The sequence below is a fragment of the Polyodon spathula genome, chromosome 6 (genome assembly GCF_017654505.1).
Source record: "Polyodon spathula isolate WHYD16114869_AA chromosome 6, ASM1765450v1, whole genome shotgun sequence".
Taxonomy (NCBI): domain Eukaryota; kingdom Metazoa; phylum Chordata; class Actinopteri; order Acipenseriformes; family Polyodontidae; genus Polyodon; species Polyodon spathula.
The window spans coordinates 76,814,264-76,837,463 of record NC_054539.1 but is presented as its reverse complement, the minus strand read 5'-3'; the positions used below and the strand labels follow the sequence as shown (position 1 = coordinate 76,837,463).

At 46.8% G+C, this 23,200-nt stretch overlaps 1 protein-coding gene across 2 annotated transcripts in view; it reads right to left on the bottom strand.

The window, feature by feature from the left end:
* LOC121317654 (kinesin-like protein KIF26B) overlaps positions 1-23,200 on the bottom strand; it is a 164,925-nt gene that overhangs the window by 6,764 nt on the left and 134,961 nt on the right. For both annotated transcript variants that reach the window (XM_041253820.1, XM_041253821.1), the window contains 4 exons: positions 22,608-22,791; positions 20,681-20,840; positions 14,923-15,085; positions 11,225-14,624 (listed from right to left, as the gene is read on the bottom strand). In XM_041253820.1, coding sequence (XP_041109754.1) covers positions 11,225-14,624; positions 14,923-15,085; positions 20,681-20,840; positions 22,608-22,791 — 3,907 coding nt within the window. The remainder of the gene's footprint in view (positions 1-11,224; positions 14,625-14,922; positions 15,086-20,680; positions 20,841-22,607; positions 22,792-23,200) is intronic.

Here is a 23,200-nt window from a genome sequence, read left to right as displayed (position 1 = left end):
TAGAATAATGTATTATCTGACCAAAAAGATAGGGAAGGGAGTCTTTTAATGGCTTCTGTTATGTTAGCTTAAGGAGCAGCACATCCAGACTATAATTCTCAACACATTCATTCAGCACTTTTTCTTTTTGCATGTCCAATTCTATTTCTCTCAACACTAGAGTGACTGCATTCAGCCTGTTATATCCTTTCCACAGCACCCCCAGCCATGAGCACATTGAGCTTGGCTCTGCCTGGCAATGGGAAACCAGCCGTTCAAACGCGATTACTGCGCTCCTTTTCAACAATGTGTCGCATGACAAGCTCTTGCTTTGATCTGGGAGAAGGGAAACAAGCTGCTGATTCAGGGGGGAGGAGGGTCTCAAAGTTGTAGAAGAATGCTGTGCTTGTCAAAAGGGTCTCAAGGTCACAATTGCAATTTATCCTGAGTCAGTCAGCAACGTACTGTGCTATGAAAGGGACTGCTAGGAAAAGGATACTGACTTAACTTGTGCCTCATAATTATACATAACTCCTCAGTGGTTTTTTTTTTCACAAAAATCCAGTCAGCACATTTCCAATGTTAGCTGCGTTTTACCGACTACCAGTCAGGTATTAGTCCAATTATGAAATTCTGCTATTTTCAGACTACACCCAATGCCACTATGTGTGGCCCGCTGAGGCCAGTCTCCTGACTGCTCCAGTGCTTTTAGATACAATACTATCCCTGAGGCTAGTCCCCTGACTGCTCCAGTGCTTTTAGATACAATACGATCCCTGAGGCAAGTCCCCTGACTGCTCCAGTGCTTTTAGATACAATACTATCCCGGAGGCTAGTCCCCTGACTGCTCCAGTGCTTTTAGATACAATACTATCCCGAAGGCTAGTCCCCTGACTGCTCCAGTGCTTTTAGATACAATATTGTCCCTGAGGCTAGTCCCCTGACTGCTCCAGTGCTTTTAGATACAATACTATCCCTGAGGCTAGTCCCCTGACTGCTCCAGGCGTTAAGATACAATACTATCCCTGAGGCTAGTCCCCTGACTGCTCCAGGCGTTAAGATACAATACTGTCCCTGAGGCTAGTCTCCTGACTGTCCAGTGCTTTCAGATACAATGCTATCCCTGATGCTAGTCCCCTGACTGCTCCAGTGCTTTTAGATACAATACTATCCCTGAGGCTAGTCCCCTGACTGCTCCAGTGCTTTTAGATACAATACTATCCCTGAGGCTAGTCCCCTGACTGCTCCAGTGCTTTTAGATACAATACTATCCCTGAGGCTAGTCCCCTGACTGCTCCAGTGCTTTTAGATACAATACTATCCCTGAGGCTAGTCCCCTGACTGCTCCAGGCGTTAAGATACAATACTGTCCCTGAGGCTAGTCTCCTGACTGTCCAGTGCTTTCAGATACAATACTATCCCTGAGGCTAGTCCCCTGACTGCTCCAGTGCTTTTAGATACAATACTATCCCTGAGGCTAGTCCCCTGACTGCTCCAGTGCTTTTAGATACAATACTATCCCTGAGGCTAGTCCCCTGACTGCTCCAGTGCTTTTAGATACAATACTATCCCTGAGGCTAGTCCCCTGACTGCTCCAGTGCTTTTAGATACAATACTATCCCTGAGGCTAGTCCCCTGACTGCTCCAGTGCTTTTAGATACAATACTATCCCTGAGGCTAGTCCCCTGACTGCTCCAGTGCTTTTAGATACAATACTATCCCTGAGGCTAGTCCCCTGACTGCTCCAGTGCTTTTAGATACAATACTGTCCCTGAGGCTAGTCCCCTGACTGCTCCAGTGCTTTTAGATACAATACTATCCCTGAGGCTAGTCCCCTGACTGCTCCAGTGCTTTTAGATACAATACTATCCCTGAGGCTAGTCCCTGACTGCTCCAGGCGTTTAGATACAATACTGTCCCTGAGGCTAGTCCCCTGACTGCTCCAGTGCTTTTAGATACAATACTATCCCTGAGGCTAGTCCCCTGACTGCTCCAGTGCTTTTAGATACAATACTATCCCTGAGGCTAGTCCCCTGACTGCTCCAGTGCTTTTAGATACAATACTATCCCTGAGGCTAGTCCCCTGACTGCTCCAGTGCTTTTAGATACAATACTATCCCTGAGGCTAGTCCCCTGACTGCTCCAGTGCTTTTAGATACAATACTATCCCTGAGGCTAGTCCCCTGACTGCTCCAGTGCTTTTAGATACAATACTATCCCTGAGGCTAGTCCCCTGACTGCTCCAGTGCTTTTAGATACAATACTATCCCTGAGGCTAGTCCCCTGACTGCTCCAGTGCTTTTAGATACAATACTATCCCTGAGGCTAGTCCCCTGACTGCTCCAGTGCTTTTAGATACAATACTATCCCTGAGGCTAGTCCCCTGACTGCTCCAGTGCTTTTAGATACAATACTATCCCTGAGGCTAGTCCCCTGACTGCTCCAGTGCTTTTAGATACAATACTATCCCTGAGGCTAGTCTCCTGACTGCTCCAGTGCTTTTATATACAATACTATCCCTGAGGCTAGTCTCCTGACTGCTCCAGTGCTTTTAGATACAATACTATTCCTGAGGCTAGTCCCCTGACTGTTCCAGTGCTTTTAGATACATTACTATCTCTGAGGCTAGTCCCCTGACTGCTCCAGTGCTTTTAGATACAATACTATCCCTGAGGCTAGTCTCCTGACTGCTCCAGTGCTTTTAGATACAATACTATCCCTGAGGCTAGTCTCCTGACTGCTCCAGTGCTTTTAGATACAATACTATCCCTGAGGCTAGTCTCCTGACTGCTCCAGTGCTTTTAGATACAATACTATCCCTGAGGCTAGTCCCCTGACTGCTCCAGTGCTTTTAGATACAATACTATCCCTGAGGCTAGTCCCCTGACTGCTCCAGTGCTTTTAGATACAATACTATCCCTGAGGCTAGTCCCCTGACTGCTCCAGTGCTTTTAGATACAATACTATCCCTGAGGCTAGTCCCCTGACTGCTCCAGTGCTTTTAGATACAATACTATCCCTGAGGCTAGTCCCCTGACTGCTCCAGTGCTTTTAGATACAATACTATCCCTGAGGCTAGTCCCCTGACTGCTCCAGTGCTTTTAGATACAATACTATCCCTGAGGCTAGTCCCCTGACTGCTCCAGTGCTTTTAGATACAATACTATCCCTGAGGCTAGTCCCCTGACTGCTCCAGTGCTTTTAGATACAATACTATCCCTGAGGCTAGTCCCCTGACTGCTCCAGTGCTTTTAGATACAATACTATCCCTGAGGCTAGTCCCCTGACTGCTCCAGTGCTTTTAGATACAATACATCCCTGAGGCTAGTCCCCTGACTGAGTGCTAGATACAATGCTATCCCCTGCTAGTCCCCTGACTGCTCCAGTGCTTTTAGATACAATACTATCCCTGAGGCTAGTCCCCTGACTGCTCCAGTGCTTTTATATACAATACTATCCCTGAGGCTAGTCTCCTGACTGCTCCAGTGCTTTTATATACAATACTATCCCTGAGGCTAGTCTCCTGACTGCTCCAGTGCTTTTAGATACAATACTATCCCTGAGGCTAGTCCCCTGACTGCTCCAGTGCTTTTATATACAATGCTATCCCTGATGCTAGTCCCCTGACTGCTCCAGTGCTTTTAGATACAATACTATCCCTCAGGCTAGTCTCCTGACTGCTCCAGTGCTTTTAGATACAATATTATCTCTGAGGCTAGTCCCCTGACTGCTCCAGTGCTTTTAGATACAATACTATCCCTGAGGCTAGTCCCCTGACTGCTCCAGTGCTTTTAGATACAATACTATCCCTGAGGCTAGTCCCCTGACTGCTCCAGTGCTTTTAGATACAATACTATCCCTGAGGCTAGTCCCCTGACTGCTCCAGTGCTTTTAGATACAATACTATCCCTGAGGCTAGTCCCCTGACTGCTCCAGTGCTTTTAGATACAATACTATCCCTGAGGCTAGTCCCCTGACTGCTCCAGTGCTTTTAGATACAATACTATCCCTGAGGCTAGTCCCCTGACTGCTCCAGTGCTTTTAGATACAATACTATCCCTGAGGCTAGTCCCCTGACTGCTCCAGTGCTTTTAGATACAATACTATCCCTGAGGCTAGTCCCCTGACTGCTCCAGTGCTTTTAGATACAATACTATCCCTGAGGCTAGTCCCCTGACTGCTCCAGTGCTTTTAGATACAATACTATCCCTGAGGCTAGTCCCCTGACTGCTCCAGTGCTTTTAGATACAATACTATCCCTGAGGCTAGTCCCCTGACTGCTCCAGTGCTTTTAGATACAATACTATCCCTGAGGCTAGTCCCCTGACTGCTCCAGTGCTTTTAGATACAATACTATCCCTGAGGCTAGTCCCCTGACTGCTCCAGTGCTTTTAGATACAATACTATCCCTGAGGCTAGTCCCCTGACTGCTCCAGTGCTTTTAGATACAATACTATCCCTGAGGCTAGTCCCCTGACTGCTCCAGTGCTTTTAGATACAATACTATCCCTGAGGCTAGTCCCCTGACTGCTCCAGTGCTTTTAGATACAATACTATCCCTGAGGCTAGTCCCCTGACTGCTCCAGTGCTTTTAGATACAATACTATCCCTGAGGCTAGTCCCCTGACTGCTCCAGTGCTTTTAGATACAATACTATCCCTGAGGCTAGTCCCCTGACTGCTCCAGTGCTTTTAGATACAATACTATCCCTGAGGCTAGTCCCCTGACTGCTCCAGTGCTTTTAGATACAATACTATCCCTGAGGCTAGTCCCCTGACTGCTCCAGTGCTTTTAGATACAATACTATCCCTGAGGCTAGTCCCCTGACTGCTCCAGTGCTTTTAGATACAATACTATCCCTGAGGCTAGTCCCCTGACTGCTCCAGTGCTTTTAGATACAATACTATCCCTGAGGCTAGTCCCCTGACTGCTCCAGTGCTTTTAGATACAATACTATCCCTGAGGCTAGTCCCCTGACTGCTCCAGTGCTTTTAGATACAATACTATCCCTGAGGCTAGTCTCCTGACTGCTCCAGTGCTTTTAGATACAATACTATCCCTGAGGCTAGTCCCCTGACTGCTCCAGTGCTTTTAGATACAATACTATCCCTGAGGCTAGTCCCCTGACTGCTCCAGTGCTTTTAGATACAATACTATCCCTGAGGCTAGTCTCCTGACTGCTCCAGTGCTTTTAGATACAATACTATCCCTGAGGCTAGTCCCCTGACTGCTCCAGTGCTTTTAGATACAATACTATCCCTGAGGCTAGTCCCCTGACTGCTCCAGTGCTTTTAGATACAATACTATCCCTGAGGCTAGTCCCCTGACTGCTCCAGTGCTTTTAGATACAATACTATCCCTGAGGCTAGTCCCCTGACTGCTCCAGTGCTTTTAGATACAATACTATCCCTGAGGCTAGTCCCTGACTGACTGATACAATACTCCCCAGTGACTGTCCCCTGACTCCAGTGCTTTTAGATACAATACTATCCCTGAGGCTAGTCCCCTGACTGCTCCAGTGCTTTTAGATACAATACTATCCCTGAGGCTAGTCTCCTGACTGCTCCAGTGCTTTTAGATACAATACTATCCCTGAGGCTAGTCCCCTGACTGCTCCAGTGCTTTTAGATACAATACTATCCCTGAGGCTAGTCCCCTGACTGCTCCAGTGCTTTTAGATACAATACTATCCCTGAGGCTAGTCCCCTGACTGCTCCAGTGCTTTTAGATACAATACTATCCCTGAGGCTAGTCCCCTGACTGCTCCAGTGCTTTTAGATACAATACTATCCCTGAGGCTAGTCCCCTGACTGCTCCAGTGCTTTTAGATACAATACTATCCCTGAGGCTAGTCCCCTGACTGCTCCAGTGCTTTTAGATACAATACTATCCCTGAGGCTAGTCCCCTGACTGCTCCAGTGCTTTTAGATACAATACTATCCCTGAGGCTAGTCCCCTGACTGCTCCAGTGCTTTTAGATACAATACTATCCCTGAGGCTAGTCCCCTGACTGCTCCAGTGCTTTTAGATACAATACTATCCCTGAGGCTAGTCCCCTGACTGCTCCAGTGCTTTTAGATACAATACTATCCCTGAGGCTAGTCCCCTGACTGCTCCAGTGCTTTTAGATACAATACTATCCCTGAGGCTAGTCCCCTGACTGCTCCAGTGCTTTTAGATACAATACTATCCCTGAGGCTAGTCCCCTGACTGCTCCAGTGCTTTTAGATACAATGAGGCTAGTCCTGACTGAGTGCTTTTAGAGTGAGGCTAGTCCCCTGACTGCTCCAGTGCTTTTAGATACAATACTATCCCTGAGGCTAGTCCCCTGACTGCTCCAGTGCTTTTAGATACAATACTATCCCTGAGGCTAGTCCCCTGACTGCTCCAGTGCTTTTAGATACAATACTATCCCTGAGGCTAGTCCCCTGACTGCTCCAGTGCTTTTAGATACAATACTATCCCTGAGGCTAGTCCCCTGACTGAGTGCTTTTAGATACAATACTATCCCTGAGGCTGACTGCTCCAGTGCTTTTAGATACAATACTGTCCCTGCTCCAGTGCTTTTAGATACAATACTATCCCTGAGGCTAGTCCCCTGACTGCTCCAGTGCTTTTAGATACAATACTATCCCTGAGGCTAGTCCCCTGACTGCTCCAGTGCTTTTAGATACAATCCCTGAGGCTATCCTGACTGCTCCAGTGCTTTTAGATACAATACTATCCCTGAGGCTAGTCCCCTGACTGCTCCAGTGCTTTTAGATACAATACTATCCCTGAGGCTAGTCCCCTGACTGCTCCAGTGCTTTTAGATACAATACTATCCCTGAGGCTAGTCTCCTGACTGCTCCAGTGCTTTTATATACAATACTATCCCTGAGGCTAGTCCCCTGACTGCTCCAGTGCTTTTAGATACAATACTATCCCTGAGGCTAGTCCCCTGACTGCTCCAGTGCTTTTAGATACAATACTATCCCTGAGGCTAGTCCCCTGACTGCTCCAGTGCTTTTAGATACAATACTATCCCTGAGGCTAGTCCCCTGACTGCTCCAGTGCTTTTAGATACAATACTATCCCTGAGGCTAGTCCCCTGACTGCTCCAGTGCTTTTAGATACAATACTATCCCTGAGGCTAGTCCCCTGACTGCTCCAGTGCTTTTAGATACAATACTATCCCTGAGGCTAGTCCCCTGACTGCTCCAGTGCTTTTAGATACAATACTATCCCTGAGGCTAGTCCCCTGACTGCTCCAGTGCTTTTAGATACAATACTATCCCTGAGGCTAGTCCCCTGACTGCTCCAGTGCTTTTAGATACAATACTATCCCTGAGGCTAGTCCCCTGACTGCTCCAGTGCTTTTAGATACAATACTATCCCTGAGGCTAGTCCCTGACTGCTCCAGTGCTTTTAGATACAATACTATCCCTGAGGCTAGTCCCCTGACTGCTCCAGTGCTTTTAGATACAATACTATCCCTGAGGCTAGTCTCCTGACTGCTCCAGTGCTTTTAGATACAATACTATCCCTGAGGCTAGTCCCCTGACTGCTCTAGTGCTTTTAGATACAATACTATCCCTGAGGCTAGTCCCCTGACTGCTCCAGTGCTTTTAGATACAATACTATCCCTGAGGCTAGTCCCCTGACTGCTCCAGTGCTTTTAGATACAATACTATCCCTGAGGCTAGTCCCCTGACTGCTCCAGTGCTTTTAGATACAATACTATCCCTGAGGCTAGTCCCCTGACTGCTCCAGTGCTTTTAGATACAATACTATCCCTGAGGCTAGTCCCCTGACTGCTCCAGTGCTTTTAGATACAATACTATCCCTGAGGCTAGTCCCCTGACTGCTCCAGTGCTTTTAGATACAATACTATCCCTGAGGCTAGTCCCCTGACTGCTCCAGTGCTTTTAGATACAATACTATCCCTGAGGCTAGTCCCCTGACTGCTCCAGTGCTTTTAGATACAATACTATCCCTGAGGCTAGTCCCCTGACTGCTCCAGTGCTTTTAGATACAATACTATCCCTGAGGCTAGTCCCCTGACTGCTCCAGTGCTTTTAGATACAATACTATCCCTGAGGCTAGTCCCCTGACTGCTCCAGTGCTTTTAGATACAATACTATCCCTGAGGCTAGTCCCCTGACTGCTCCAGTGCTTTTAGATACAATACTATCCCTGAGGCTAGTCCCCTGACTGCTCCAGTGCTTTTAGATACAATACTATCCCTGAGGCTAGTCCCCTGACTGCTCCAGTGCTTTTAGATACAATACTATCCCTGAGGCTAGTCCCCTGACTGCTCCAGTGCTTTTAGATACAATACTATCCCTGAGGCTAGTCCCCTGACTGCTCCAGTGCTTTTAGATACAATACTATCCCTGAGGCTAGTCCCCTGACTGCTCCAGTGCTTTTAGATACAATACTATCCCTGAGGCTAGTCCCCTGACTGCTCCAGTGCTTTTAGATACAATACTATCCCTGAGGCTAGTCCCCTGACTGCTCCAGTGCTTTTAGATACAATGCTAGTCCCTGAGTGCTAGTCCCCTGACTGCTCTAGTGCTTTTAGATACAATACTATCCCTGAGGCTAGTCCCCTGACTGCTCCAGTGCTTTTAGATACAATACTATCCCTGAGGCTAGTCCCCTGACTGCTCCAGTGCTTTTAGATACAATACTATCCCTGAGGCTAGTCCCCTGACTGCTCCAGTGCTTTTAGATACAATACTATCCCTGAGGCTAGTCCCCTGACTGCTCCAGTGCTTTTAGATACAATACTATCCCTGAGGCTAGTCCCCTGACTGCTCCAGTGCTTTTAGATACAATACTATCCCTGAGGCTAGTCCCCTGACTGCTCCAGTGCTTTTAGATACAATACTATCCCTGAGGCTAGTCCCCTGACTGCTCCAGTGCTTTTAGATACAATACTATCCCTGAGGCTAGTCCCCTGACTGCTCCAGTGCTTTTAGATACAATACTATCCCTGAGGCTAGTCCCCTGACTGCTCCAGTGCTTTTAGATACAATACTATCCCTGAGGCTAGTCCCCTGACTGCTCCAGTGCTTTTAGATACAATACTATCCCTGAGGCTAGTCCCCTGACTGCTCCAGTGCTTTTAGATACAATACTATCCCTGAGGCTAGTCCCCTGACTGCTCCAGTGCTTTTAGATACAATACTATCCCTGAGGCTAGTCCCCTGACTGCTCCAGTGCTTTTAGATACAATACTATCCCTGAGGCTAGTCCCCTGACTGCTCCAGTGCTTTTAGATACAATACTATCCCTGAGGCTAGTCCCCTGACTGCTCCAGTGCTTTTAGATACAATACTATCCCTGAGGCTAGTCCCCTGACTGCTCCAGTGCTTTTAGATACAATACTATCCCTGAGGCTAGTCCCCTGACTGCTCCAGTGCTTTTAGATACAATACTATCCCTGAGGCTAGTCCCCTGACTGCTCCAGTGCTTTTAGATACAATACTATCCCTGAGGCTAGTCCCCTGACTGCTCCAGTGCTTTTAGATACAATACTATCCCTGAGGCTAGTCCCCTGACTGCTCCAGTGCTTTTAGATACAATACTATCCCTGAGGCTAGTCCCCTGACTGCTCCAGTGCTTTTAGATACAATACTATCCCTGAGGCTAGTCCCCTGACTGCTCCAGTGCTTTTAGATACAATACTATCCCTGAGGCTAGTCCCCTGACTGCTCCAGTGCTTTTAGATACAATACTATCCCTGAGGCTAGTCCCTGACTGCTCCAGTGCTTTTAGATACAATACTATTCCTGAGGCTAGTCCCCTGACTGTTCCAGTGCTTTTAGATACATTACTATCCCTGAGGCTAGTCCCCTGACTGCTCCAGTGCTTTTAGATACAATACTATCCCTGAGGCTAGTCCCCTGACTGCTCCAGTGCTTTTAGATACAATACTATCCCTGAGGCTAGTCCCCTGACTGCTCCAGTGCTTTTAGATACAATACTATCCCTGAGGCTAGTCCCCTGACTGCTCCAGTGCTTTTAGATACAATACTATCCCTGAGGCTAGTCTCCTGACTGCTCTAGTGCTTTTATATACAATACTATCCCTGAGGCTAGTCTCCTGACTGCTCCAGTGCTTTTAGATACAATACTATTCCCCAGGATCTTTCCATGACATTGACCCTCCCAGTGTTTTACAGCACTGTGAGAGAAATTAATTAAATTAAAGCATCCATATGGATGTACAGACTGGGTAAAACATCAGTGGGCAGCTTGTACCGCTGCTGTAGAAAAGGCATTTCTAAAACATTTCTGTCAAGATGTACCAGACATCTCAAGTTGCACCTTGTGTAACGTGTGCATTTGTGTATGGCTGAGCTGGGCACAACCTTTGTATATATAACGCATACATACACTACACACTTGTCTACTACCCTACAAAATACACTATACATTATATTATATGGACAAACACCCTATATAGCATACTATATCATTCTCCAAGACCAATGATTCCCATATTAATCGTGTTATTCTAGAAGCCGTATAGGTGCTAGCTACATGACCTTTATAATGCATAGTGATGCTCCAAGGCTTGTCATTACATTTTTCTACAACAGGCTACTTTCCACAATACCGGAGCTTACAAAAATCCTCATATAAGCTAGCTTACTATATGAGCATATTCAGAAGCCAAATGATTACTTAGTCTGTCTGTCAGCTTACAACAAAAACAAATTTCTTTCATTAACCTTAATCTCAAATAGAGGCCAATGGATAAAGAAATGCTTTAATGAGTGTTTGGGTAGAAACATAACAGGCAGTAATTCATGTATTCATTTTTCCCCCCGCTATAATTAATGGCTTGATAATTACAGCCTCTCGCTTCATCACAGCTGATGTGTGTATCCCCCCAGCACTGTGCTCCCCTCTCATGAGCCAACAGTGAAGGATGAAAGAGGGCTGTTCCTTCACCCCGCAAACCTGGCCAATCCCTGATGTGCACCTGCAGTAGCAGAAGGGAAGGGGGGATTCTTGAATGCAGCAATAAAAGAAAAATGCAATACAGGCATATTTCAGCATACTGTGGTAAATATATACCTGCTGATTTCCTTAATTATTGCTTGAGCAGCGTACCTTTATTTTTTAGGCCTCTTCACCATTTACTGTAATAAACAGATCTGGGTTGCTTCTCTAATGGCTCTTTCACAAACCAGCCACCAAAGACAGATCTGGGTTGTTTTTTTTTTCTTCTTACATGTGGTATTCTACTTACCGGTATTATTTCTTTTCTTCTGGTTTTTGAGGCTTCTTCGGCCACTAACTGAGCTGCTGTTCTCGCTCATGGAGTCCTGGGCAGACGAGGCACTTCCTGTTGCCTCACTGTCCCGAATCATGCTCTCATAGCCACTGCTGCCCCCGCTGTGGTAGAACAAGGCAGTTTTACCCATGGCTGGAGGGAGCTCCCCACTTAGAACACTGCTGTTGTCACTGCCATGGCCGCTGCTGCAGCGGTGAGGCTTGCGTGGGGCTGTGATCTTGCTGTAGGGGGAAGGCAGAGTATGAACAACAGGCTTCTCGTCTCCAGGAAGCCCTCCTCTCTCCTCGGAGTCCGATGCTCCTCGAACATGGCTGGCACGAGATGCACCACTTCCCTGAAGTAGCTCCGAGATCCGTCCGTTCACAGCTCTCAGTGGCAGTTTGGAAACCAGTCCTGAGCCCCGGTTCCTGCACAGGGACTGGGTGGACCAGGATATCTGATTTTTGCCATTGGGTGGTAGGCTGGAGCTTCTGTTGACAGACTGAGGGAGGGATTTGGTGGAAAGGCTCAGTGTTTTGGTGCTGGAAGCTGACATGATTCTGGCTTTGGGGCTGGCTAGGAGAAGCTTACTGACAGCTGAGATCTTGGACTGGGTTGCCTTGGGCGACTGAGGGGTGGCGCTGCCACCACTGGGACCAGTGGGTGAGGACACGGAGGCACGACTCAAGCTCCGGCCAGCCCTGGGCATGGTGCTGTCCCTTCCAAAGATGCTCTTTGATCCAACCGAAGTCAGGCTTTCAGCCCTCTCCAAGGACAGGCAGTTGTAGTGCCCGGTATGAGACCTTCCCAGGGAGTTGGTCCGGTTAGCAAGTTGCTCCAGCTTGGCACTGAAGAGCTTGCTGCTGCTTTCAATGTTGGGCCCTTTCAGCTTCCCACAGCTGCCCAGATCATCAGGAAGGCTGCCCATGAGTGAGAGTGTTTGGTTCTGGCTGCTACTGCAGCTGCTGCTTGTGTTGTGCAGAGGGCTTGCTCTGTTCCTCTGGTCCAGGCTGGATTTTCTAACTGGAGGCAAAGGTGGAATTCCTTTTGGCTTGGCAAGAATGCAATGCTTGGCTGAAGCTGCTCTCCTTTCCAGAGTGGCCCTTGGGCTGCAAGGAGTTGAGGAGGCAGCCCCTATACCACTACACTCAGCACCCATGAACCCAAGGGAGGTATCTTCAGGATCCTCTTGTCTGTTCAAGCGGTGCCATCCCCTGGGAAGGCTTCCTGTCCTGAGGACCTCATAGGAATAAATAGGACTCTGGCTACCAGAACTGGACAAGGTCATCTCGCACCCATCCACCACCCTCCTCAGGCTGTCAGAATATACAGGGGAGTTGGCTGCCTCCCCACTACTGGAACTGAATCGGTCAGCCGAGTTCCACACCTTTATTGGATCAGAGGACCTTTTTTCTTGTTTGGCCTTGCATATAACTTCTATAGCATTTGTGTCCTCATCTCTTTTAAGCCAGGGATCATCAAACTTGATGTAATTGGAGATAGGAACTACTGCCACCTTATTATCCACAGTTTGAGGGATGTTAATGGCTGGGATGACTTGAGTGAGATCCTGCAGGACCCTTGTGTTGACTGCAATGCAGGGATGAACAGTGACGTTGGTCTTGATGGGCATGTAGCCATCTGAGACACCCAAGCTTGAAACATTAGAGATGGTGACTGTAGTTTTGCCCAAAGTTGATAATTGACAGTTTCTTAGTGGAGAAGCCTTGTTGGGACAGCTCTTCACAGCAGCCTTTTCTGCTACAGCAAATAGGTTGTCAGCAACTGAGTTCTTTCCCCCGTTCAGGTAGAGAAGGCATTCGTCCTGAATTTCTTCTGGGAAATCGGTCAGATGAGGTTCTGCTAGGGACTCCCCTTGCCCATACCATGGCTGGGCAACAAAGCTATAACAGGACTGCTCTCCATCACTGCCAGTGCTCCTCTCACTGAGCCAGGAGCTGATGGAGGAACGGCTGCTATTTGTGGTCAAGGCTTCCCCTTCACCTTTGGGCACTGGCAGGAACTGTGTGGTGCTGACATCAGAAATGGTAGCAGTGGTGGAAGTGGCAGCACTGTTGTAGCTCTCAGGGTCTTCACTGATGCTACTGATGATACTGACAGGCCGTGAGCCAGAGGCCATGGCCTGGACTGAGCAGTCGCTGTTAAAGCTGATTATGCTCGTGGGGCGTCCATTTTCCAGCATACCGATTGTCAGCTCTTCAACCAACGTGAACACCAGCTCGTCTTCCCCATTCAGCTCCAGGGGCTGCTGAACTGTTACTGTGGTGGTACTGTTGACCTCCTTCTTGGTCTCAGGCTGAGACTGCTGATTTTCTGAGAAGGTTGTCTCAGTAGAACTTCCACTTATGGGAGCAGCACACTTCTTTATGACCTGGGGGCTCATACCCACAGGGGAAGTCCTGACTTCAGGCTCCAGCAAAGACTCGGTAGAGGATTTACCATTTTCCTTGCCCAGACTATGGGGTGGCAGTGGGGCTGGACAAGGCAGTACTCCCTTCTGTGTGTACACCTTACATCTCTGAGATGGGGAAGAGGGAGGCTTGTACTCAGATGTCTTGGTTAGGCTGGCAATGCCTAGTCTGGGAGAGCCCATTGGCCTTGGTTTTGTTTCTCCAGAGCTATTAGTGGTCAGAGATTCCTTGCTGCTGTACAGGGTGGAACTCTGAGCCCTCTGTAGGGAGCTAGCCTGCATGCTGCAACTTCCTGTGATGCTCCTGCTTGAGGATAAATCAGAATGGTTTCCATTGGGACAGATGATGGCAGACATGCTCTGGACATTGCTTTGGGCAACATTGCCATTCTCCACAGACTCTTTCATCTGCTGCTGTTCAGTTATGTGAGCTTCTGATACCACCTGAGGCCCTGCCCCTTGGGTTTGCACTGGCTCATACTTTGGCAACAGGTTTGCAGTATATTGTGCAGGAACCTCTTCAAAGGGGAATTTGCTGACCTCCTCACTGCCATCAATGCACTCTAGCCTCTCCTGCAGTTCCGCAAAGGTGTTGCATTTCAGGCAGTCCTTGCCGGCTGCATTCTCAGCCTTTTCTTCTTGTGGCTGCTGCTTCTCTGGCTCACACTTGTTTTTCTGCAGAGAGGGGATTATGGGCACGGAATCCGGAGGCCCTTCGTTGTCGGTCAGTTCCTTGTCTGACAGGGCAGAGCCGTTGGGGCCCACGTAGATGACAGTATCGCAGGACTGCTCGCTGCTGGACGAGTAGTCGGGATCGCTAGACAGGTGCAGGAGAGGGAGGTCAGCGTCGACCACGTTCCTCGAGTGGAATGTCCTCAGCTGGGTAGGCCGGCGTATTCTCCCTTCCTCACAGGAACTCTCACCACCAGAAGAGCTGGAAGTATACTGAGCAGAGGAGAGAAAGCAAAAGAGAAACATTTACTATTGCAGGGGAATCGTTAAAGGCCCTTTTGAATCTCATCCCTTTTGTAATGAAAGTGAATGACAGTGCTTTTAATAGAATGTTGTGTAAGTGCCAAGGCCTGGCAGTCAGATTGTGTTTTAATGATGCAGGACTGTCTATCAGAGTGGTCTGTCCTGTCAATCCTACAACAATGCAGTATTGAATACAGTGAGAAATGGATACCCATCAGGACTATCAATATGAATCTCACAAAAGGTTTAGTCCTGTCAGCACACTTACCTTAGTCTTCTTCTTCTTCATCCTCAGCACTCGGGATGCAATCTGGACCGTGGAAAGTGTCTCTGCAAAGTTGCTGGCGATTGCTGAGATGTGTGCAATCATGGTAGTGCGGCAGTTCATGTTTCCCAGAGACTCACGAAGCAGCATAGTGAGCTTGCTGTCCCTGCCACAAAGAAACAGAACCACGTTTCAAACCCCATTTAAATTTGTTGAAGCTCTTTGGGGTTTGTGGAAGGCAGCTGACTGCCTTCCTGCTGGAATTTCTGTTTGTTTTCTTGCACCTTCCTGCGTGCTGCATGCTGGAACCAGCCACCGTGGCTGTATTTGAGTTGTTAACTTTTATTGAGGGAAGCAGCGACAATGAATCATGTTACTATGGAAACAGCAAAATTTATACAGCTGTGATTGGGGAGCGAAAAGTATTTTTTATAATAATAATAATAATAAACTTTACAGTGATCCTGTGATAGAACGTAAATACATTATCCTTGAAGGACTCTGATCAGTTAAGTGTAATCTACTAAACCTGGCTCACCCTTTAAAAGTTAAGATGACCCTGGCTTTTACAACTACAGGCTACTTATATTACTTGGGATATCAACTACCAGTGTTTTGTACACAGTTAGAATATTTTAAAAAAATGGCAATAGACACACAGATACACACACATAATGGGGTTTTGTCCTTGACACTGTTGCTTAGCAACTTGAAATTTGGTTTAACGTAATATCCCACCATATCAGCCTGACATTTTCGCAGTTTAATACAGGCTTTTGAAGAAAGGCTGTTGCTGCAAATGATAAAAGATGACTTTGCATACAAATTAAATGCCAATGTATGTGCCTTTAATTCAGGGGTTATTTCTTATCACAACTCGTCCGAAATGAATCCTCATAATATATTATCTGCTAAGGATGTAATAGACATGTGCTTACATTACTGCTGAAGCAGCATCCCTTCATCTCATATTGCTGACCCTTTTCTGATGCATTACAGACAGGACAGGGCTGTGCAGTGTGGATTGCATTACAGACAGGACAGGGCTGTGCAGTGTGGATTGCATTACAGACAGGACAGGGCTGTGCAGTGTGGATTGCATTACAGACAGGACAGGGCTGTGCAGTGTGGGTTGCATTACAGACAGGACAGGGCTGTGCAGTGTGGATTGCATTACAGACAGGACAGGGCTGTGCAGTGTGGATTGCATTACAGACAGGACAGGGCTGTGCAGTGTGGATTGCATTACAGACAGGACAGGGCTGTGCAGTGTGGGTTGCATTACAGACAGGACAGGGCTGTGCAGTGTGGGTTGCATTACAGACAGGACAGGGCTGTGCAGTGTGGACAGGGCTGTGCAGTGTGGATTGCATTACAGACAGGACAGGGCTGTGCAGTGTGGATTGCATTACAGACAGGACAGGGCTGTGCAGTGTGGATTGCATTACAGACAGGACAGGGCTGTGCAGTGTGGATTGCATTACAGACAGGACAGGGCTGTGCAGTGTGGATTGCATTACAGACAGGACAGGGCTGTGCAGTGTGGATTGCATTACAGACAGGCAGTGCAGTGTGGATTGCATTACAGACAGGACAGGGCTGTGCAGTGTGGATTGCATTACAGACAGGACAGGGCTGTGCAGTGTGGATTGCATTACAGACAGGACAGGGCTGTGCAGTGTGGATTGCATTACAGACAGGACAGGGCTGTGCAGTGTGGATTGCATTACAGACAGGACAGGGCTGTGCAGTGTGGATTGCATTACAGACAGGACAGGGCTGTGCAGTGTGGATTGCATTACAGACAGGACAGGGCTGTGCAGTGTGGGTTGCATTACAGACAGGACAGGGCTGTGCAGTGTGGGTTGCATTACAGACAGGACAGGGCTGTGCAGTGTGGATTGCATTACAGACAGGACAGGGCTGTGCAGTGTGGATTGCATTACAGACAGGACAGGGCTGTGCAGTGTGGATTGCATTACAGACAGGACAGGGCTGTGCAGTGTGGGTTGCATTACAGACAGGACAGGGCTGTGCAGTGTGGATTGCATTACAGACAGGACAGGGCTGTGCAGTGTGGATTGCATTACAGACAGGACAGGGCTGTGCAGTGTGGATTGCATTACAGACAGGACAGGGCTGTGCAGTGTGGGTTGCATTACAGACAGGACAGGGCTGGGCAGTGTGGGGCATTTGCAGGGCTGGGCAGTGCGGGTTGCATTACAGACAGGACAGGGCTGGGCAGTGTGGGTTGCATTACAGACAGGACAGGGCTGTGCAGTGTGGATTGCATTACAGACAGGACAGGGCTGTGCAGTGTGGATTGCATTACAGACAGGACAGGGCTGTGCACAGGGCTGTGCAGTGTGGGTTGCATTACAGGCTGGGCAGTGTGGATTGCATTACAGACAGGACAGGGCTGTGCAGTGTGGATTGCATTACAGACAGGACAGGGCTGTGCAGTGTGGATTGCATTACAGACAGGACAGGGCTGTGCAGTGTGGGTTGCATTACAGACAGGACAGGGCTGGGCAGTGTGGGTTGCATTACAGACAGGACAGGGCTGGGCAGTGCGGGTTGCATTACAGACAGGACAGGGCTGTGCAGTGTGGATTGCATTACACAGGACAGGGCTGTGCAGTGTGGGTTGCATTACAGACAGGACAGGGCTGTGCAGTGTGGGTTGCATTACAGACAGGACAGGGCTGGGCAGTGTGGGTTGCATTACAGACAGGACAGGGCTGGATTGCAGTGTGGGTTGCATTACAGACAGGACAGGGCTGTGCAGTGTGGATTGCATTACAGACAGGACAGGGCTGTGCAGTGTGGGTTGCATTACAGACAGGACAGGGCTGTGCAGTGTGGATTGCATTACAGACAGGACAGGGCTGTGCAGTGTGGATTGCATTACAGACAGGACAGGGCTGTGCAGTGTGGATTGCATTACAGACAGGACAGGGCTGTGCAGTGTGGATTGCATTACAGACAGGACAGGGCTGTGCAGTGTGGATTGCATTACAGACAGGACAGGGCTGTGCAGTGTGGATTGCATTACAGACAGGACAGGGCTGTGCAGTGTGGATTGCATTACAGACAGGACAGGGCTGTGCAGTGTGGATTGCATTACAGACAGGACAGGGCTGTGCAGTGTGGATTGCATTACAGACAGGACAGGGCTGTGCAGTGTGGATTGCATTACAGACAGGACAGGGCTGGGCAGTGTGGATTGCATTACAGACAGGACAGGGCTGTGCAGTGTGGGTTGCATTACAGACAGGACAGGGCTGTGCAGTGTGGGTTGCATTACAGACAGGACAGGTTGCATTGACAGGCAGTGTGGGGGTTGCATTACAGACAGGACAGGGCTGTGCAGTGTGGGTTGCATTACAGACAGGACAGGGCTGTGCAGTGCGGGTTGCATTACAGACAGGACAGGGCTGGGCAGTGTGGGTTGCATTACAGACAGGACAGGGCTGGGCAGTGCGGGTTGCATTACAGACAGGACAGGGCTGGGCAGTGCGGGTTGCATTACAGACAGGACAGGGCTGTGCAGTGCGGGTTGCATTACAGACAGGACAGGGCTGTGCAGTGTGGATTGCATTACAGACAGGACAGGGCTGGGCAGTGCGGGTTGCATTACAGACAGGACAGGGCTGTGTGCGGGTTGCATTACAAACAGGACAGGGCTGTGCAGTGCGGGTTGCATTACAGACAGGACAGGGCTGGGCAGTGTGGATTTATATTATTGCTCTTCTGCCTTTTTTATAAACATTCACCAAAAAGCTCTGCTGAATACACAATGCTGATTAAATGGAACTAAATAACCCGCATTAGTTTGTTTTTAACCTCTTTTCACAGTATCTTCCCTGTATATTTTAACACGTCAATAGGAGTTTAAAATTCTAGCCACAAGTCTGTTAATCCTTGGGAATGAGTGGATTAATGTCTTTATTAAAGCAAGCATATAATATGACATGGTCTATCTAATAATGCATACCCTCCAACTGTACTGATTTAGCTGTTACAATCCCATCAAATGTTCTGAAGTTCAAATTGTGTACCGAATTTTGAGCTTCATCTGAAGCCTATTTTTCCTGCACTGCATGGGCACCGCATCCCCATGGCCTGCTGGACAGATAGTTAGTACACAGTAAAGATTGTTAGAGACAGTGCATTAACAGATATTCTGTTGTTATAGAATGTGTTTGGTTCATTTCCGAGCAGGAGCAACAGCACCCAGACCCACGTTCATGGCTTGCTCCATTACTGCTCTGAAGATTATATAAATTTTTTTTACATTATTACACACAGGGTTGGGTGCTGGAGATTAAAAACGGAAGAGATTTTAAAAGGAAAACTATTTTTAGAGTGTTTTTGTGAGGCTGAAAGGCTGGTGCCAGCCATTGAAACTTCTAGATGTCTTAATCTTTACCTATCTTATTTATCACTTATCCTTAAGGGAGCATATGTAATAATTATGATTGTAATAATGCTCATTTCATTTAAATGTATTTATTTTAAGGCAGTTTAGCCAGTCATTGTCTTACTGACTCATTTAGATCCATAATTATCCCAGAGTTATTTAGATTTAAAGTAATGACATGTAATCCCTGCACACTATGACTGGACAGCCAGGAAAAATTCCCGTTAATTAATGTTCTTTTAAGCCCACAGATTTTTAGTTCATGGAATGCTTAATAATTTAGAATATGTTTCAAAAGTTGTTTTAGGCTTTTCCTTTACTTGATGCATTATAGATCATAGAACTGAAAAAATATTCTGTATGCCAATACATACATTTAAATACTAAAATAAAGTGCAGTCATTTTAATTACAGCCAGTGCCAGTATGTAATAGACATTTTTGGCAAAAACACAAAGTACACTTGCTTAAATTATTTCATTCAATTTTCACTTAGGCAACAATTCCTGACAGTAGCACTAATTGTAATTCCATTTTACCGAGGATCGGTGGCTTATACAAAACCCTTATTGTGCACATTTATATTATCACCCAGCAGCAATATAATTCCAATAACTGGCCTGAAACATGCATTACATTAGAGCTCTCCAGAGTGTTTAGTTGTATTTTGCAATGTAAATGTGTTATATTTAAATTAAAACCACACAGTAAAACATTGCATTTGCCCAACGGGCAGAGAGTTGATTTAACTACTCTTTAAAAATATTCTGAAATGAATGTAGCCATAGCAATGTGCCTATGTTTAACACTAGAGAGAGGGGTAGTCCAATATACCATACAGGAACCGTTAGAGTAAAGCTTAATATTGATGGCACCTGAGTTAGTTATGTAATCTGAACTTAATTTAATTTCGTTTACAACTTTAGTTTGGGAGGCTGGACAAACTCCCTCACAATTATCACTTCATCCAATTGAATCATATCATCTAATGAATCCAAATTGAATAATTACCGCGTATAAATAACCTGTTAACTCCCCTTTCCTTTGGCATTTGTTCTTTCGCAACCCCCCCCCCCCACCTGCCTCCATCTCCTACTTCCAAATCCTAAGTATAGTTCTATGGGGGTCTCCTGCCTCATCCTACGGCCCGGTAGGGGATCTTTGATCCAAATAGGTGTTATGCCAATTTTTGTTCATGTTCATTCATGCATACCTCATCAATAAGGTTTGTTTATCGAAATCTTTATCTTTGCTTTAAGGTATCCTGTTGGTGCGATTTCTTTTTACTCAAACATACAGAATGTGTCCATGAGCGAACAATGCCACATGGAGCCCTTACTTGTATGGGATGTGCTTGCTGCCATTGACGAGGGCGAGGATCACGTTCCCCAGTGCTGACAGTGAGAGGCACAGTCCAGCCCCACTGTCCCGGCTCTTGCCCAGCACCTTCACACAGCTGCCCAGGTCGATGAGGTGCAGGCGGCTGCGCCCCCCAGACACTACCGCGGAGGGAGATAAAAGAGAGAGAGGGAGGGGTAGAAGGGGTAAGTCTTCCTTCATGGTTCATACCTCACAGTGCTCAAGGCCTCTCTCCATCCACATTTAAGAGGAGCTCATGCTGTGAATCCCGGTCAAGCTACTGTATGCAGATGAACTTCACATATCAGCATTTGCATTAGCATGTTTGTTGCAGGCTGGTGCACGTGTGAGGATCACCCAAACGTCCAGGTACACTGATGCACACATGTCATGAGCAACTCATGTGGAATTCCTTGACCTGGGTTCAGTAACTTGAGTCAGGACGGAGTTCCCTATTACTCAGCCTGATTCACAGAACGCCCTGCCATTGTTTCCTAATGTGATACCCGCACTTAAACTGAACCAGAACATCTTACTGTGATCGTTACTGACATAAACAGCGCCAATGGCTCTTTGTGTCCTGCTTCTCTCGCCCTATAATAACCTTCATTGGGTGCTTAAAGTCATTAACTTATACAAGCTTGCTCTCACTCCAGCAGTGCCAATGTTTACTAATCAGTGTGTATCAATGTGTACTTATCAATATGTACTTATCAATGTCTGCTTATCAGCGTGTACTTATCAATGTGTACTTATCATTGTGTACTTATCATTGTGTACTTATCACTGTGTATCAGTGTGTACTTATCAGTGTGTACTTATCAGTGAGTACTTATCAGCGTGTACTTATCAATGTATACTTATCAATGTATACTTATCAGTGTGTACTTATCAGCGTGTATTTATAGATGTATACTTATCAGTGAGTACTTATCAGTGAGTACTTATCAGCGTGTACTTATCAGTGTGCACTTATCAGTGAGTACTTATCAGTGTATACTTATCATTGTGTACTTATCACTGTGTATCAGTGTGTACTTATCAGTGAGTACTTATCAGCGTGTACTTATCAATGTATACTTATCAATGTATACTTATCAGTGTGTACTTATCAGCGTGTACTTATAGATGCATACTTATCAGTGAGTACTTATCAGCGTGTACTTATTGATGTATACTTATCTATGTCTGCTTATCAGCGTGTACTTATCAATGTGTACTTATCACTGTGTACTTATCATTGTGTACTTATCATTGTGTACTTATCACTGTGTATCAGTGTGTACTTATCAGTGAGTACTTATCAGCGTGTACTTATCAATGTATACTTATCAGTGTGTACTTATCAGCGTGTATTTATAGATGTATACTTATCAGTGAGTACTTATCAGCGTGTACTTATCAGTGTGCACTTATCAGTGAGTACTTATCAGTGTGTACTTATCGATGTATACTTATCAGTGAGTACTTATCAGTGAGTACTTATCAGTGTGTACTTATCAATGTATACTTATCAGTGTGTACTTATCAATGTATACTTATCAGCATGTACTTATCAGTGAATACTTATCAGCATGTATCTGTGTGTACTTATCAATTTGTATTTATCAGTGTTTATCAATGTGGGCTCAACAGAATATCATAATATGTATTACACTAGTATTACCACTGGAACCAAATTCCTGTTGTATATTTATGAAGGTTTAGAAACAGTCTGAATCAGATCTTTTCCTTTTTCTTTTTCCATCTGCATTTGCTAGACATTATCTTTGAAATCACAACCCAAAAACCCTACATCAATAGGTCATACAGGGCTGTGGCTGCCCCTACAGGATATCAACTCCCACAAGGACGGCTTGGTAATTCTCCTCTCAGAATAGAGCCCCCGGTATGGCAGGCTGACTTACTGCCTCCCTTGCCGCTCTTGTCCATGCGGTACTGGTAAACGTGCAGGGTGAAGAGCATGTGTGAGTTGCGCTGCTCCTCTTCGTCGCAGTCTGGCTTGCTGCTGCGGCGGGAGGCAATGGCGGCGTCGAGGAAGAAAGCTGCCTTCTCCGCAGTGGGGGCTCGGAGCTCACTCTGGTTCTGAAGCTGTTTGGAAAGAATAGACTGTGCTGAAGGCATCTGGAACAACTTCAGGCACCTTGGGGCCATGTATCATTGAAGCACTGCTCTACTGGTGCATTTTATTTGCGTGAAATGTATAAGGTAGGGATGAACTAAGCTGGCCCTTCCAGTCCTGATCTTTGTTCCAATCCTGTTCTAAATAATTTAACTGAGCCAATTAACCCTCCATTCAGTCCCTGAAGCAGTTCATTATCTAATTTTACCTGTTAAACCTGGAGTGGAATGGCCCTCCAGGACCGGGATTGGACACCGTTGCTGTAAGGTATAAGCTCAGGGCGAAGCAGTTCCAGTACCTCTGTAGTTGTGGTCACTGAAAAGTGTCACTAAGTTTAATATAAAGTGGGTATGTGATAGACTGTCACTAAGGCAGGGA